Source organism: Cornus florida, unplaced genomic scaffold, assembly GCF_030987335.1.
Source record: "Cornus florida cultivar Cherokee Brave unplaced genomic scaffold, ASM3098733v1 CherokeeBrave_3.0.0_Hap2_Chr10, whole genome shotgun sequence".
NCBI classification, from domain to species: Eukaryota; Viridiplantae; Streptophyta; class Magnoliopsida; order Cornales; family Cornaceae; genus Cornus; species Cornus florida.
In genome coordinates, this window is record NW_026775580.1 from 115724097 (window position 1) to 115742687 (window position 18591).

At 36.7% G+C, this 18591-nt stretch overlaps 2 protein-coding genes across 3 annotated transcripts; one reads left to right on the forward strand and one right to left on the reverse strand.

Moving 5' to 3' along the window:
• Positions 1–1304: 1304 nt before the first annotated feature.
• On the forward strand, positions 1305–11494 carry LOC132277754 (omega-6 fatty acid desaturase, chloroplastic). 2 transcript variants are annotated; one of them, XM_059779603.1, is made up of 10 exons: positions 1305–1512; positions 1606–1660; positions 2608–2843; positions 3489–3632; positions 3764–3915; positions 7150–7272; positions 7372–7549; positions 9972–10090; positions 10580–10694; positions 10790–11030. In XM_059779603.1, exons 1-10 carry the CDS (start codon positions 1474–1476, stop codon positions 10871–10873), a joined length of 1245 nt encoding a protein of 414 aa, XP_059635586.1. In that variant the 5' UTR covers positions 1305–1473; the 3' UTR covers positions 10874–11030. The 2 variants fall into 2 exon arrangements, with proteins under 2 accessions (XP_059635586.1, XP_059635585.1); XM_059779602.1 differs by lacking the exon at positions 10790–11030 and adding an exon at positions 11037–11494 and having other exon boundaries at positions 1314–1512.
• A 798-nt stretch (positions 11495–12292) lies between these two features.
• Positions 12293–14609, reverse strand: LOC132277753 (BTB/POZ domain-containing protein At2g24240-like). Its single transcript, XM_059779601.1, has one exon. It carries the CDS (start codon positions 13837–13839, stop codon positions 12514–12516), a length of 1326 nt encoding a protein of 441 aa, XP_059635584.1. The 5' UTR covers positions 13840–14609; the 3' UTR covers positions 12293–12513.
• Positions 14610–18591: the final 3982 nt, after the last annotated feature.

Sequence of the window (18591 nt, forward strand, 5' to 3'; positions counted from 1 at the left end):
TCTCTACACAATAAAAATGGATGATCAAATTCAAAATAACAAATCATTACACAATAAAAATGGATGATCAAATTCAAAATAACAAATCATTACACAATAAAAATGGATGATCAAATTCAAAATAACAGTGATGTCTAAAAAAAAGGTTAAAACACCATAGTGCTTAGTGTGTATCACACGGTTCTTACACTTATTTTAAAGATTATTTGGATTCAAATTCTGACCGGAGACGTGATTGTTCAAAAAAATGTCCAACTCATATCCATGTATATGTCAAATTTCAAACTCTATTTTGTAATTTGTATGTCAATTTCCAAACACTGTATGTCAACTTTCAAACTCTATACCTATGAATGCATGTTACCGACACCTAAAACACGGTTAGTGGGTGTCAATTTCCGCCCAAATTTATGTGGTTGTCAATTTCTCATTTCTTTTTTCTAAGTAAGATTAATTTATTAAAAAGAACAAAAAGAAAAAAAGAAAAAAAGAAGAAGATTAATATATCATCAGATGCTGTAATGTCCTAATTCTGAATGATCCATGTGTTTAATTTCCCATCCCTAGTTCGGGGAAAAAAAAAAAAAAAAAAATTCCCATCCCTATGAATTTGGGTCAACAAAATATTCAATCCATTTCACTTGATTCTTCTCTAGTTATCTTTTATACTATTTTTATAAAAAAAAAAGAAAAAGAAAAAAAAAAAGGTGGTTTTCTCAAGCCATGCAAAAGAATAATGGGTTAATCAACACGTTTTACATTAATTAAATTTAGAATGGTGGGAACTTTGAACAAAGGTGGTCTAAGTAATTTCATCATTATAGGTGGGATTTCCCGCATGATTCATTGGTGGTTCATGCGTAACACGGATAAGAAGTCATGGACCATCTAAAACACATGGTAGGTCCAAGAGTGTGAAAACAATTCAATTCAATGGCAGTATTCATTTTATGGACACCTTATCGGACGATAGGAATAAGACGTTGCAAATTGAGGTATTGGCAGTTTAGAATCCAACAAAAATAAATAAATATAAGCACTTCCATATAAATAACTAACACAATTTATATGGATTTGAATTTTTATTTTTATTTTTATTTTTAACATATGATGAAAGGCAATTTGATTTTCTATTGATAGTGTTCTTAAAATTACTTTGTTGTGTGTGTGTGTGTTGTGTGTGTTTTTTTTTTTTTTTGTTTTTTTAATGGAGCTATAAAGAAAAACAATATTGATGCATAAACAGTACATATGGTTGTGAGGACTCGGTGGTGTGGTGGTGGTAGTACAAAATCCTAACCACACTAATCTTACCCCTAAATATAAAGGGTTCGTGTGGAGGCATGTTGTGAGGTCCTCTTTGCCTTTGTCTTCCAGTTCCCGCTATCTGTTGTTGTACACTGCCAAAGGGGGTTGGGGTACCCTCATCTTCAGGGGGCCTTCTGAATTGGAATTTCTGCCCTTCTGCTCAAAATGGCTTGCAGACTTGCAGATTCAAGCTTCCTTCTCATGGTAACTTTCTCTCTCTTTATATTTATATATATATATATGGTAGCATTTATTTATAGCTGTTACATGTTAGTATGCATTGTTATTTGGTTTCAGGGCCCCCGTCAAAGGGCAATTCAGAGTCATAAATTTTCCCCACTTAAACCTTCAGGTATGCAACTCTCTCTCTCTCACACGCACACAACACACACACACGAGAAAGGGCTTTAGAATTTCGTATTATCATCTGAAATTTTAGGTTTATTGTTTTCCTTTTAGTTTCTTTTTTAGTTCCAATGGGGATTTTTGGTTTTCTTTATATGGTGCATATCGAGCATTATCTTTTTTACATTCACTCTTTTAAAATGCAATGTAACTCTCAAAAAATACTTGCATTCTCATCCCCTCCCCCATTTTGGAGGATAGGGAACCGGGCTGCCTGGTGGGGTTAAGGAGTTAAACTGAATTTGTATTAAAAGTTGGTGCTTGTCAGGAAGTTTCAACAAAATTTGATATTTTAATGCATATTTTATGTTTTATGTTTTTTTTTTTTTTTTTTTTTTTTTGTCCTTCTTAATTTTGTATATCAAATTTGATTAATTCATCTGATTTCAGCTACAACTAAAATATAGAGAAAAACTTTCTCCTCATAGTAGAATAAAAATTTGAGCCATAACTTGGGCGTCTAACACTTCCATCAAGAAAGTGCATTCTCATCCTAGCCAATAAAACAAAAGGTTGAGCCTTAGCTTTGGTGTCCAATACTTCCTTTACTGACCCTTGCTCATTGATTCTTGACTTCATTGTACTTTTTATTTGATAGTTATGTCTAGTTTTTTATTACTATCATAGATTTGGTGCATTGATGTGAGCTTTACGCCTTACTTTTAGTTTTGGTCCCCATTGAGAGACTAAGTAAAAATAAACATAAAACTAAGAATTGTTCTGCAAAAGGGCTGTTACCTAGTGCAATTTCCATCCAAAGTGAGATGTAGGGAGGAATGGACTAGTTCGGCCCTAATATTGGGTATCATCTGTACAATTCTTAGGACTTATATGACGTGTGGTATTGGTCACATTTATCTATGGGGCACCTGTAATGATTACAATTATGGACAGGCTTATACTATTTGAAGTGGGAAATTCCCCAGACAAGGGTCAAACACCAAAGATATTTTGAACCCCTGCGGAAGACCAAAGTTGTACAAGCTGTGGCAATTCCAGTTGCACCATCTCCAGCAGATGGTGCGGAGCAAAGGAAACAATTATCTGAAAGCTATGGTTTTAAGCAAATTGGAGAACCACTTCCAGAAAATGTTACATTGAAGGATATCATTGATTCATTTCCGAAAAAGGTAATTTCTACAAGCGCTGAATTTGTGAAATTCTTTATTGATCTTCTTGTTTGTTCTTAACAGTGCTTACCTAAATTCGATCATCTCCTATTTTCTATGAGGATTTCCAGGCCAAACATTGATCAAGTGGTTAATTGATGCATTGTTAGAGAAGTTTGACAACACTCAGACGATTCTCTCATTCAGATCTTAATCCCTTTTGTTGATTCCAAAGCAAAAAATACTTTGCAAAATGTTACCGAATTGACCTTAACTTATTTAATGCAAAAAACTTAACTCATTAATGAAATAGAGAAGATATAAAATAACTAAAACAAGGTGGGATGTAAAATCTTATTAGACACAATAGACTCTAGTACCTAATATGTTCCACGTACTTTTGGATTTTAAGCTATGACTCCTGCTATACAAAAGCAATTCTTGGACTACCGACTTAGTAAGTCATTTGTCATCACAAGGAAAACCAAATGGGACCCATTATATCATTGAATTATAAATGTCATATTAGTTATAAGCAGTACCAATCAAACAGGCCAAACAGCTATAATGCTGAATGATTAAATATTCATTCTGACAGTAAATTATCAAGAACAAGTTTTTGACGCTTTTCTGGTACTTATTTTCTTCCTAAAATTTTGTTTTAAGGTGTTTGAGATTGATGATGCGAAAGCGTGGAAGTCGGTATTAATATCTGCCTCTTCCTATATGCTGGGGCTATTCATGATCTCCAAAGCCCCATGGTATCTACTTCCTCTGGCTTGGGCGTGGACAGGCACTGCGGTCACAGGGGTTAGTTTTTTATACAACTTCTCTTTACATCAAATTGTTTTTTGCTTTTACCTTCCTTTAGCCTTTTTAATAAGCTGTGCACTCCAGCCAACTCTTTTTTTTCCTCCCCTTCTTTTCCCCCCGTCGTTAAGTTCTTTGTTATAGGACATGATTGTGCGCACAAATCATTCTCGAAGAACAAATTAGTGGAAGACATTGTTGGGACTCTGGCATTTTTGCCCTTAATATACCCCTATGAGCCATGGCGTTTCAAACATGACCGGCATCATGCGAAAACAAACATGTATGTATGATACCCGTATCAGTCACTTACTTGTACGAGTATAAATTGTTTTTTTGCTGCATTAGATTAGAATTTTGTTACGACCATTATTTTTTGACCAATAAGTATCATTTGGAGAATTCTTTAGTCCAAATGTTAGCATTTCTGACCACTGCTCCTACGCAAGGAGTTATCATGTTGAAGACATTTTTGTCTCTCATCTTTCCCTCCCCCCTATTTCCTTAATAAATAACTAATATAATGGGCACTGGATAGAACTATACCTTATTGACTTTAACTTTATTTTTTTTATTTTATTTTATCAAGATATACCATAATTGGACGATAGGTGCTGTAGATTAAGTAGTTATAGTGCCTACTCTGATGAACCGTTTGTAGATGATTATATCTTGTTAATCCCTTTTATTAGTAGGAACTCTATTGTTACAAGGCTTCTAGCGGTTGGAATGCCATACACTTTTTTCCAAAGGAAAAGGTTATGAACATATATAATTAGACAAAATATACACCAATGCATACCAAAAGTAGATTTTCGTTTGTATCCATCCATGGGGATCATTCTTGATTCAGAATAGGTTGGGAACTCCTTGACACAACATAAATAATAGAAAAAGTTAATGATTCCAGGGAATAAAATGTATGGTAGAAATAAATTCACAAAGTATCCATCTATTTATTTTTGGGCTTTCTTTTCGTGGTATTTTACCCCTTTCACATTAGGTAATTTTATTCATGGGGCCTCTTAACATCCTTGGATAACTTGGGGGAAGATTGTCCATTCCAGATAGTGACAGCTAATATTCATCCATAGCACACGTAGCAAACTGCATGCACCTGAATTATGATGGACATGGTATGCCTGCTGTGCATTTGTCAGCATGCCCTTGAGAATGGCAAGTAAGCGACACCTATGATAGTATGATCCATAGCACATACTGACCTACCAACGGGATGCGCAGATTACACCAAAGCTACCAAATTCATTCCCCCCATTGGATTGCTCAGGGGAGATTGCCCATTCCAGATAGTGACAGCTAATATTCATCCATAGCACACGTAGCAACTGCATGCATGATGCACCTGAGTTATGAGGGTCATGTCATGCCTGCTGTGCATTTGTCAGCATGCCCTTGAGAATGGCAAGTAAGCGACACCTATGATCTGTAGCACATACTGACCTACCAACGGGCTAAGCAGATTACACCAAAGCTACCAAATTCATTTCCCCCCATTGGATTAGAAATGTGGATTTTGGCAACATCCATGCATGGTGTTGCCTCCTTATTGTGCCAACAGCACTATGTGATCTCAGTGGCATGACCTAATTAGGCCAATACCCATGGCAGGCACTCAGAGGATTGATGGTGCCATAATAGCTCAAGCTGCCTGCTAAACAAGTGATTACTGAGCACTGATTAGAGGCAACATGTCTTTGTGCTCGAAAGCTACATACAGTGCTAATGTCTTCTTGCAAATTTTTGGTGTCTGAAACCATGAGCACTCATGGAACTTAAAACACCCAGTTAGTGCTTAAAACCCCTGGCTGTCCCTGAAATTGCTTGCTGAATGACATAGCATGGCTCGAGCTTTATTCCTTTGACATATAAAGCCATCACCTATGCTATGGCAACCATATTGCCCTTAGGGTATCTTATTCAACTCCAATTTATGGACCACCAGTTTCAATGGACTCCAGGTGTGACTGCAATTTAAAATTATTCAAATTCTTTGAAAGATACACAGCTACTCCAAGTTTTCTAGAAATAGTCCTCAGGTGGTTAACTAATAAACACACCTTGCCCACATGCTCGAGCCTAAATCAGTTGCCTAACACTGTGTTCACAAAATTTTCGGTGGACCCAAATTGTTTCAACTGATTTCAAAAGATATATACCAGCTCTTATCATGCTCATTTTTAGTTTTTGCCAAATTTACATAGCATATATAAAACTGTTTTTCACATGAATTTCACATAGATATATGCCTAAGTCTCCCTTGTTTTGATTAATTACTACTTTCTTGGTTTTAGTCAAGCCAACTCTATTTTGTGCTATTCTTCATGAAATTTTATTAGACTTTTTTTTTTTCTTTAAATCCCCAGTATTGGTTCGTGATAGTGATAGTTTGCATTACCCTGGTTATAGTTGCTGAGAAACTTGGTTTCACATCGGAAACCTATTTTTTGGAAACTTGTTTTGGAAAATGGAATAAAACTTCTTAAAAGTTTTAGGAGAAATCATTGAGAATGTATCAGAATTATTCTAGAAAGTCAGTGAAAATGGTAGTCAACTTTTTGAGCCACTTTGGAAACATTGGAAAGCTTAGGAGAAATGTGTTTCTCGAATCAACTTATATTTTTTAATACCCTTGAATCCTTTTTTTTATTTTAATAACGATACACAATTTTGTGTACTGAGTGTGTCCTTATTATGTGGACATGACAGATGGTATCAAAGCCAATCCCCAGCCGGAAATGGGGGGGCGTGCACAAGCCCATTCTTCACAGGCCTGCAGGGATGCTGGGTCCCAAGAGGGGGTGGTTGTGATGTCCCACATCGCCTAGGGGGGAGAGGTTGTTGGCACTTATATGTGTGAACACCTCTCAACTGTGTAGACGCATTTTGAAAACCGTGAGCACGGAGAGAGTGCAAAGCGGACAGCATCTACACAGCAGGGCAGGTTGTGACCAAAAGTCTTTTGTTTTTATTCTAAATCCGTTCATTTGTCCTTGCCCGATGGTATTTTTTGAGCTATGTTTTCCATTTATTTTTACCTTGCTATGTCTTGCTTCCACTTCTCCTTATGGTGGTCATGATCTTGATTGAGGTTCCTTTCTCTTCCCTCGTCTTTTTTTCTTTTCTTTTCGGAGGTCGGTGTTATCTTTTTTGTTCACTCTTTTGAGATTCGGTGTTTTTTTAGAGATAATTGTTTTTTTTTCCAACGTAAATGAAATACTGGAAATGATATCTATTGATATTATATAAAGATCTCAATTTTTTTTTTTTTTCTATTTTTATTTTTGTCTTTTTGCTGTTTTTAGAACCTTACTCTTTATTCATGCATCAGGTATATGTACGTGTACGCTTATGTGCATTTCTTATATTTTTGATTGGGAGGGGATGGGGGAGAAAAAGGGTTTTCATGCTGATTTCCTACTTCCATTGCATTTTTCTATTTCCTTCTATTTATCTTTACTTATATAGCTTCACCTTCTTGTCCCTTTTCTTCTTCTAGGTTACATGAAGACACAGCTTGGCACCCTGTCTTGAAAGAGGAGTTTGATTCACGCACAGTGCTGCGGAAGGCAATTATTTATGGATATGGCCCATTCAGGCCTTGGATGTCTATAGGTCACTGGTATGATTAATGCATAAAATTATTATTAATGGCTTAGGCTTTCCAGCTTTGTGTTCCTATTTGATAAATGTATATTAACTGTATTAAGAATCCTAACAGGTTGATCTGGCACTTTGATTTAAAGAAATTCAGACAAAATGAAGTTAAAAGGGTGAAGATAAGCTTGGCTTGCGTTTTTGCATTCATGGCAATTGGATGGCCGTTGATTATCTACAAGACTGGAATCATGGGATGGATCAAGTTCTGGTTAATGCCATGGTTGGGCTATCACTTTTGGGTACTAGTTCCTCACTTCTTGAGAATGGTTCTGTTCACTTTTAGGCAAACTATAAGTTGCTAATTTTTTTTGAATGAACGTATAAATTTTCAATATTCAACGTAGCAATCAAGCCAATCACATGAAATCTGCTTTATGAAAACATGGTGGTCTGTGAGAATTATGTGGCAGGAAGGTATAATTTGGAATCACCTTTCAAAAGTAATCACCACCACAGTTGTTAAAGGTGCACCTAGGCCCAAAAAGATCCAAATCTCTCTTCTTTTTTTTTTTTCACAGTCTGAGAATTATGGGATGGATCAAGTTCTGGTTAATGCCATGGTTGGGCTATCACTTTTGGGTACTACTAGTTCCTCACTTCTTGTGAATAGTTCTGTTCACTTTTAGGCAAACTATAAGTTGCTAAATTTTTTTGAATGAACGTATAAATTTTCAATGTAGCAATCTAGCCAATCACATGAAATCTGCTTTATGAAAACATAGTGGTCTGTGAGAATTATATGGGAGGAAGGTATAATTTGGAATCACCTTTCAAAAGTAATCACCACCATAGTTGTTAAAGGTGCACCTAGGCCCAAAAAGATCCAAATCTCTTATTTTTTTTCTTTCCTAGTTGGAACTCTCACAACCACCCCCCCCCCCCCCCCCCCCCCCCCAATTTGTCCTATTCTATGGCAGGTGAAGCTCTTCATTAGCTGCACATATAACCCTCTGGTGCACAGTTTTTAGTAGGCTTCGATTTGAGAAAAGTGTGCCTTTAATCATATCTTTTTTATTTTCTCATCTTTTTCATGCTCATTGATTGACATGCTCTACACTATTTGTATATACAGAAAGTTAAATCATAGAAATTATTTTTTATTTGGGGTTCGTAGGCTTATATGTTTCTAGTGTTTGATTCTGAATTTCATGATAATGTAATATGTATCTAAAATCTTAGCCTTTTATTATTGCACATGTGAATTGCGAATGGTATTTGATTTAGTTGAATGCATATGCAAATGAGGTTACCACTTTGTGCTAGTAATGCCAAAAGTTAGGTCTATTGCAATTCACCCTTCTTAATACCTCCGTATAATGGGAACCACATTGGGCAATGGCATTGCAAAGTGCGTATATATATATTGATTTAACTGACCCTCTTAATAGGTATTTCTGGCATTCTCATTTTTTAAACTTTTCTACTCTGTGTTACATGTTTTGGATTGTTTAAACTATAAGTACATTTAATATACTTTCCTCTTATGACAAACGCAATGAATCCAAGGTCAACCAAGAATCACAATATCAAAACACGCTACACAAAGAACACAGATTTATACGTGGTTCGGCAACAGCCTACGTCCACGGTTGGGATCCGGCGAAAGTTTTCACTATGCCTTAAATTGTAGATTACAAGTTTTCATCCCCTCCCTCTGTTTCTGTACAAATTTCAGAGTCTCTCTCTTCCTCCACTCCAAACCCTAAGGGCTCTTATATATTGGGCTACAAGAGACTAATTAGGGTCCACGACCCATGAGCAAAAACCAGGTCAAAAATTTTAGCTCATCCAACGGGTCATCGGGTCACAAGCGGGTCACAACGCGACCCGGCACCAAATTCGGGCCACAATATCACATTTCCCATACATGTATTTGACTTTGTTCAGGCTTGCATCTTATGTTGTGCCTTGCACTCAACTTCAGGAGGGCCTGACAGGAGACCTTATGAGTTATGACTATGGGTATTGTGTGTGTTTTATATATATATATATATATATATATATATATATTTCTAACTGCTATGTGTTTTTTCGTCCAAGGACTTTGAATGAGATACTTTCATCACATATAGTTCAATAAATTATGACTCTATTGGTGTTCTGAATATTTGCAAAACTCTTGGAAAATTCTCTTGGGATCACTGTGCCATATTCAGGCGCAAACCAGTTCCAGATATCTGAAAATTCTCTGGGATTAATTCCAGAATCACACATGTTGGTCCACACTAGGCCTTTTTTGGTTTGTCAAGCATGTGGGAAAGGTTGGAGCACTCTGGTGATGGGGTAGAAAAGAGAGAGGAGCACAATAGAAAACTGCCATCTGCTTTAGTCTCCCATAACAGTAGTTTCCCCCTTCTCAAATCTATTATTGATATTTTGTAAGTTTCTTGTGGAATTATTGTTGAATAATATTGATTTTTATCTACTTGTTTCTTGGTATTTGTTTTATGATTAAACACAAATTTTTCCAGCTGTGAACAAATCCAGAAAAATTTATGTGTCAGTAAAATACTCCAATCAGCCTTTACTGGACCTGTCAATTTGGTTTTGTCCATCCCGTTTGTTGCTTCCCTAAAAAGTTTAGACCAGATAATCTCATGTTTCATATAAAGTATTCTAATTTATGTATCTAAGAATTTTTGTTTTCTTTTGATTGTGTAGATGAGTACTTTCACAATGGTCCATCATACGGCACCCCACATTCCTTTTAAATCTTCGGATGACTGGAATGCAGCTGAGGCCCAGCTTAATGGGACAGTTCACTGTGACTATCCTCGCTGGTAATGAATCATGCACTTTTGAAGTAAAGTAACAAGTGTGATATATTGGATGGCCATGATATTTTAGAGGTTCTTTCTTTGGTTGTTTTTCGAAAAGGCAACTAGTCTGTTGTGCTCGACTTCTGGCTTGGGTGTTCGGATGAACCCCGTCTCATGAACAATATAGTTTGATCTTTCTTAGACTTTTGAACATGTTTTGAGTTCTATTCTTTGATTCATTAAGTATTTCTAGACTCCATAACTAGTACAGCGTCTTCCTTTGTCTATGATAAAAAAAATGCTACAAGAGTTAATTGTTTGATTAAGAATTTACAGAAGTGATTCTTTCAGTGATGTGCCATTAAGTGTATTTAGTTTGAGAGATCCAAAAGATGTTCCTAGACAGCCTTGTGATGCTTCGATTTTAGTGGCTTGCCCTATGAAATAATTGCTTAGTGTTATTCTATGTGAACCTAAAAGATTCTAACGTTCTTTCTTTCTTCTGGACAGGGTAGAGATCCTCTGTCATGATATTAATGTCCACATCCCCCATCATATCTCTTCTAGAATACCAAGCTATAATTTGCGGGCAGCTCATCAGTCTCTCCGAGAGAATTGGGGAAAGGTATGATCAATCTGTTTCTCTAATTCATCTTACTCAAGCCACAGCTATTTTATTGAAATCCTCCTGTTGTCATTTAAATGAAAATTACTTTGTAGGGGGGGTCTTTGATGCTACCATCATTTCTGGAAACACTCCTTAATATTTGCTGTTGCGTTTGGAAATGTAGAACTGTCCTTTAAAGTAAAGCCATTAAACCACCCCCCGTCCCCCAAACAAGTGGGAAAATGAAAAAGACACGCACATAAGATAATGACTAAATGTAATCACTTCATCATGGTGTCTGCATGAGATTTCTGACAGACTTGCCGTTTTCATTCATCTGCTTTTCCATGCCACCAACAGCATCTGAACGAGGCTACTTGGAATTGGCGTCTAATGAAGACCATATTGACGATGTGCCATGTTTACAGTGAAGAGCAAAATTATGTGGCCTTCGACGTACTTGCTCCTGAAGAATCCCACCCGATCACTTTTCTTAAAAAAGTAATGCCTGATTATGCTTGATGCCTTGTAGGGAGCATAGCCTTTTCAATTAATTTCTTCTCTCTTACTAGTATGTTTTTTTTTTGGGGGGTCAAATTAGTGGTATGCCATTGCAATTTCTTACATGTTGTCACGTTCAGATTCATTAATAGAGGAAAACCATTGAAGGAAGTATCCTAGAAGTTGGTAACACTTGGCCTTTCTTTATGATGATTTCCCTATTGTACTCTTTAAGGGCAAAATAATCCTGAGGAGTGGGTTTTCATTAAATTACAAGATCTCATTTGCAATATAATGGCCCTATGTGATCTAACTTACACTTTTCTACTTTTTTTATTTTAATTTATCTTTTGGGCAAAGTTCAACCAGATGTCAGAATTGGCAGCTTATGAATTAATATGCATGCAAATTCAGAGTAATGTTGGTTGGAAATTGGAACCACTTATTGTGAACCTCCTCACAGAGTTTCCACTTGATGAAATATTTGTTACCCTATTTATTAGTATTTTTATTAATAAATAAATAATGTTTATGATAAACAATTGCTTGAAAATCACTGTGGGATGGTCAAGCTAAATGAGTTAATACGTCTTTGAGGGGCTAAGTTTTGTTGGATAGTGCTAAACAATTGAACAAAAGCAGAGGAATCTTGAACAATTAGTTGGATTTGTTGAAGTGGATGTAATCATAGACAGGTTTTTGCTGCCTAGAAAAGCTCATAATTTTGAAGTCTGTGGTCTTTACATTAGGAACTGAAACTAAAGCAATAGCTAAGAACATGAAAGCAAACCACTTAAAAAAGCCTCTCTCATGCAGAAGCAGTTGTAATTTTCACATGTAGGAGCATCTCTCTCTCTCTCTCACACACACACACACATCTGAAACTCTTTTCTCCTCAGGGAATTTAGAATCTTACTGAAAGAAGTGAATGCATTAAACTTAAAGAGATGGGAACCAACTTCATAAAAGCTATAATAAAAAGAAGAAAAGGTTCAAAAGAGAGAGAACTTGGAAGAGCCTTCTTTTGATTAGTCACAAAGAAACAAGAAAAAATAATACTGTAATAATTTATGCAAGTAGACCCTAGATAATGCATGCAACAGATGAGAACAAGATTTCAAATTATGGTGGTTAAGCAATCGGTTTCATTACATTGTCATTATGAGAAAGAAAGCCCTGTACAAATCCACAACTCTGGATAATCATTGAAGAATACGCCTAAACCTATAAGCAACAACTGCAGTTTCATCTTCTACATTCTAAAGAAAGAAACAAATAAAAATTCAAGATCAAAATGTAATACACAACTGCAAAAACAAACAATTATCAAGCAGAATCATGTCATTGGAGGAGGTGGTGTCTCCCATATATCAAACACATTTTCCTCACTGTGAAGAGCAAAAAGTCGATCACCACCTATCGAAAAATCACAAATTGAACCTCCATAACTCCTTCTTAGCCTAGATGTCAATACACAGTCAGGACCACAAAACACTGAAATACTGTCATTCATGGAGGAAAAAAGCTGCCCTCCATGCAATGCCAATTTAGGGTAACACGGCTCATCCGGCATCTTCCCCTTCATCAAACGACTCCTTGAGCTCCACCTTACGCCCACACCAGCACTCCTCAAATCCATGAACCCTAAATCCTCATACTCATTCACCACACATATAGAACTGCTCTCCTCCATTGCTATCGCGTCACGAACTCGCTTCTCATCCACAGTTATTGGAGATCCTATGTCACACCAAGACCAAACCATGCTTTTATCTCTAAAATCCAACAAACTAATGTAACAGTTGTCCTTCCTAGGAAACAAAGTAGCAACCAACAAACAATTGGAACCATGTAACCATTGAAGCTTGTCAGCTTCACCTAGTGACCAACCAGGTGGTTCATAGTAAAAATCAATCTGATTCCCGGTGACTTGGTCCCAAACACCAATCCCATACTCATTGCTCCTACCTTTACAACTAGAAAATATTTTGTAATCTGAGCTAAAGCTCAAAGCACCACCTGTGTAGCTCTTGACTTGATTGTCATGTGTTACCTGAAATTTGTGCCTGAGGTCCCCTGTTGATGCACTGAACAGAGCCATCCCACCTTCGCAGCGGCCTAGCCGCTCGCTGGCACTGATCACAATACCCTCTGAATCAATCCAACCAACATCATTGACTCTTTGGTAATCAAGATTAAGTGGAGGGTGTTCTTCCAGCATCCAATCATAGACATGGACCATACTTCCATGGGCCACACAGCACCCACCATCGGGGCCGGCTCGAATGGCCGTCCCATCCCCCGGTGCTCGGCCTGAGATCGACTGCGAGAGTCTAAGTCTGTTACCATCGAATTGGCCCCATTTTGCAGACCGGACGTGGTCAAGAAGGCCATAGAACATTGCTTCTCTGTACAGAAGTTTTTCGGGGATGTGGGAGGGAATGTAGAGCTCCCCAGTTCGGAGGAGGTCAAGGAGAACGGCGAAGCAGTCCGGGTTCCGATCAATGAAGTGCTCGTCGGTGTCATTGTTTCGGAGGTTCCAATTGTCATCAAACATTGCTCCGAAGAGCGAATGACGACCGGCAATAGCAAGGGTTGTCGCCGTTGTTTCGAAGATCCTGCCTCCGACATTGAATCTCACCCTGTCTTTCTGAATTCCCATGATTTAGTTTCCTCCAATTTGGGCAGACCCAGATGGGAATTTGAAAGTGGGAGGCCAGGAAAACAGGGGAAATGAATTCAAATTCGAATTTTTAACACAAAAAACCCTCAAATTTACAGAGAAATCAAAAGTTTTTTTTTAGGGGAGAAATGATTCTAATTTCTGGAAATTGACAATTGGAGAATCAAAATCTATCTATTGACGTAGTTTATAGATTTTGATAGAGCGGATCAAAATAAAACCGACAAATGAGAGAGAGATAATAGGAAGTTATAGAAACATGGATAAGACAAGTTTTCAGACAGACATGCCTAAAATTGGATGTGTTCTTGTCGCAGACAAACCAAAAACAGGGGAAATGAATCAGATGGAAAGGAATTGATCGAAATTTGAGAAACTGCGATCTGCGTATCGAGGATTGAATGATTTCAGAAATGGGTTTTTAATATACTGGGATTTGGTGAAAAGGAATTAGAGCGGTTGGATTTAAAAAGAAAAAAACAGGACTACTTTGATCTTACCTTCTCTCTCTTCCTTTGCTGTTTTTTCATGTTTCTCTCCCTCTCTATTCAACGATTCTCCCTGCCTGTTAGGGTGTTCATATGGTCCGGAAGAGGGTGCATACATAATACTTTCATAAACCAATGGTATTGTGGTAGGGTCCACTTTTACAGTATAGGACTCCTTTTATTTGGGCCGTTGGATTGTTACAAGATTTTCCTACCAAATGAATTTTGAGAGCATCTAAAGGTGGAAGGTGCTAGGGTATGGATACCTTCTAAGAGGGCACTAGTGCTGTCTCTAAATATTACTTATATTTGTGGTTGGTTAAGGAGATATTCTACAAAGTCAACTTTCTCGGGTCTTTCTTACCCTAAAGAGAGACGTGTCTTGTGGGGGTGTTTGTTATTTATGCCTTATTCAATGAGATAAATTTGAAATGAGTCACGCAATTTGAGAGATTGGTTAAGTCTTCAAATCGCATTTGTAGAAACATTAATTAGAGGGGTTTGTTGTATGACAGAACAGCATATTATATTTTGACAATGAAAATAATGCATGTGTCACTGTCATGTTGTCCATGTTTATGTTTGTTTTTTTCCTTTTCTTTCTAAATGTATACAAGGAAAAATATGGATATCTTGCTGGCCTGAAATAAGAAGTTTTATAAGTTTGTTTTTCGTAACTTATCTCTTTACTTCTACTCTATTTCTTTCATTAAACCTGTGAATTTATTCCTTTCGTTTTTCTCTAATTTTCATCCAAACAAATAGGTCTCAAGAAAAATAGTTGAAGGATTGTCCTAAAAAGCTTAAGCAATGGTTAAAAATCCAAGTCACGTCATTTTCTTATTGGCAGATGAGTTTTAAAATATAATAAAATGAAGTGAGTGATAGGGTGGTTATGGGAATAAAGGAGTGGCTTTAACTTCAACTATGTCACACCCAACAGTTGTTGAAGTTTCTTAAATTCCAAGTGACTTTTCCACTATTATTCAACTCTTTACAATAATGAAAGTATTCATTCTCAGTTTCTTATGATTCTCGATTCAATTTTAAGTAGCGTGGCCCAAATACTCCTTCAAATCCCTTGATATTCCTCGTAGTTTCATTTAATAAATTTTTTTACGTCAATCAATTTTCATAATGGAATTTGACCGCAACATCACATAATGTCTTTTTTAAAAATGTGTATTCTTACGCTTGATAGCATGAATCGTAAGTCATGTGTAACGAAGAGACTTAAGAAATGATTTTGGATGAATTGGTGTAATCTTTAATAAAATTTGTATGACACAGGAATACCAATGACACGAGAATACTCGGGTCAAGTTAGACTACCTTTCCACCATTCTCCTTCACTCTAGTTCAAGTTGCAACCTCTCACTCCCATATAATTAGACTAGCATCAAAATATTCAAGATCTAAGATTATATCTTCATGAGACTTAATTAGTGAGTTATTATTATACTTTTTTTCTTCACCTAAATACCTGAATTTAGTATGATATTATTATTCTAAATATTTCGAATCTCATAGCTATTAAAGTATTAATTAATGTGCTTCATTTCATAAACTTAATTCTTTCTCGTTAATGTCTATTAATTTTTTTTTTTTTCTTTCAAAGTTAATGTCTATTAATTAATGTGCTTCACGTATTAATTAATTCTAATAGAAATCACTAAAATTCGTTAAAGTCCAATATGTTATTGGATTGTGTAGTAGAAATTTGCGTATTTCACCCAAGTATGAGATTAAAAATTAAAATAAAAAAAAATTCATGATAACAAATATCAAATTTAGTTAAATTTGTTCTATCTTGAATTCGTTACACCACATCCACGACCCATCTACCCGAATTGTATAGCCCATTGCCATTTACCAATAACAGTCTTATCAGAGCGAGGTAAGGTAACTGTGCTCAGCTTGTCTAGACTCTAGGCCCATAAGTTTGATTCCCCTCTATCAACTAAAGCCCAATTCAATAACTTGAATTACAAAAAAAAAAAAGATTGCTCTGATTTTTTACGGGACACGGCCGTTCATGTTTCACAGTAATGGTAAAAATTAAAAACTTGTGATAAGGACCGTATAAGTTATAACTTTAACTTCAAAATCCCAGTAAAATTCCATGACAACAAACACTCAACATTTGGAATAACATTATTTACCTCCCTAGAGATTAGGCATAATTACAAACAGTACTTCTTACATTTTAAAAATTACAGTGAAAGCCATGATATAGGGATCTGAGGCCAATCAAAAGTGGGTGGTGGCGACGGTGACGAAGGCTTGTTGGCATGAACGTCGAAGGAGGAGGAGGAAGAGGTGGAAGAGAAGAAATCGTCGTTTGAAGGGGGCTTCAGAGGTGATGAAGTTGAGTTGAGAAGAGCATTATCATCAGCAACTGCACAAGATATAGCCGCTATAGTTGTGGAATTGGTGTTTGGAGAATCTGTGACGGCCCAAGTTTTTCAATCCGGTGCGTTAGTGATAAACCGAAAGATGACCCGATAACGAATCCGAAATGCGGAAGCAAAAGACAAAACAACGGTCTCTAAAAATACAACATAGCTCTAAGACACCATTATGACCCTCAACGAGGTCACGGAACCCAAAGGAATCAAATGCGGAAGCAATGTTTTAAAAACGAACAAGAATGAACCTAGGGGCGAAATCGTCATTTTCAGCTTAAAAGTGGGTGCCACCGAGCACACCATTGAAAAGACAACGAAAAATTAATGAATTTAGACTCAAGAATCATTTGATTCGGAATCCGGATGAAGAAGATATGGCTAACGGAAGAAGAAGGGGCAAAACGGTCAAAAATATGACAACCAAGAACATCTAACCGGTTAGGAGACCTTCCTAACTAGTTAAGAGCCCAAAAATCACGACATATACACTACCCACACTCATCTAACTGGTTACGAAACCCCTCGTAACCGTTTAGATGTGAAGGCGGCAGAATGGGCAGCAAGAAACCCTGGCAGCAGGGGTTTTTCCGAAAAAAATGGAAATTTGAGGGCCAAGATGACATTTTCTGAAAAAACACAAAGAAGAAACCCCCTCAAAATCGAGTTTTCTACATGACCTTTGAAGAAAATCGAAAAATATGTAATTTAAAATGCCCAAAATGCCCCTCCATGAAATCTGGTCATGGAGGTCCAAAAAGCTGCTAAATTTAAAAACTGAGAGCTGAACTTCGAAAATGGTTTCCGATGTCAAGATGACATTTTCCGGAAAAACACGAAGAAGAAACCCCCCCTAAAATCACATTTTCTATTCAACCACGTGAAGAACGGAATTTATTTCCCAAAGAAAATTTTCAAAATACCCTCAGGTCAGATTATGCAACAAAAGTGTAAAATAAGTCCGTAGGAGGCTCATTTCACCAAAGAATAAGCTTTGCCCGGAAACGACCATGCACGCAAACGTAACTTACCTAGTAAGATGTGCTACGATGGTCCATGGCCCAAAAATATGGTCGATACAAAATATGACCCCCCCAACGGCCAAAATGCCAAAAATGAAGTTTGTAACGAAAACTTGGAATTTAAAATCATGAGATGGTTTCAAAATGTCGTTTGGCCTTTGGCCACACCTCATACATGTTAAATGAATTCTAGATAACGAATTTCATACACAACACACGCTCCAATGCAAAATAGTATACTAAAACGCATGAATTTCATATAATCTCATTAAAGGCAAAAATCAACATCCATGACATAAATGTGATTCTAAAAGAAGTTTGGTCCTTAGCCTCATGTCATATACATAAAAGGAGAATCAAAAGTGTGCTTAGACACACATTACAAGTTTCGAATCAAATATACACATTTGACAATTAAGACTACAATTGGCATTCCGAGCCAACCTTTACAAAAATGGAAGTCTTCAAGTCCACAAGTTATCCAAGCATAATGGAAGTCTCAACTTTAATTCTTGTACTTGAAATATGCCCCAGTATCGTAGGGGTGAGTAACATAAAGCTACTCGTAGGAAATGAGCATGCATTGACCTACGTTTTACAAGTTTGCATGATTTAATTATTGTGATTCATTCCACCTAACGTCTATGTCAAAGGTGAGACTCAAGGAGCATCCTAGCTACCTAAGATCATTTCTAGCATCAATCACCTCATTCATGCAATTTTAGCAACATAGGGTCATGCTTACACAAAGCAACAACATAGGAACATGCTTACACAAAGCAACAACATATAGATTCTTAAGATTATCAACTTGAA

What these genes read in the sequence shown, in the direction of transcription:
- LOC132277754 (XM_059779602.1), top strand. Translation starts at nt 1,474, where the DNA reads ATGGCTTGCAGACTTGCAGATTCAAGCTTCCTTCTCATG. An exon ending in CAGGCACTGCGGTCACAGGG is followed by an intron (nt 3,633 to 3,763) that starts GTTAGTTTTTTA and finishes CCCGTCGTTAAG; the next exon opens with TTCTTTGTTATAGGACATGA. An exon ending in CATCATGCGAAAACAAACAT is followed by an intron (nt 3,916 to 7,149) that starts GTATGTATGATA and finishes TTCTTCTTCTAG; the next exon opens with GTTACATGAAGACACAGCTT.
- LOC132277753 (XM_059779601.1), bottom strand. Translation starts at nt 13,839, where the DNA reads ATGGGAATTCAGAAAGACAGGGTGAGATTCAATGTCGGAGGCAGGATC.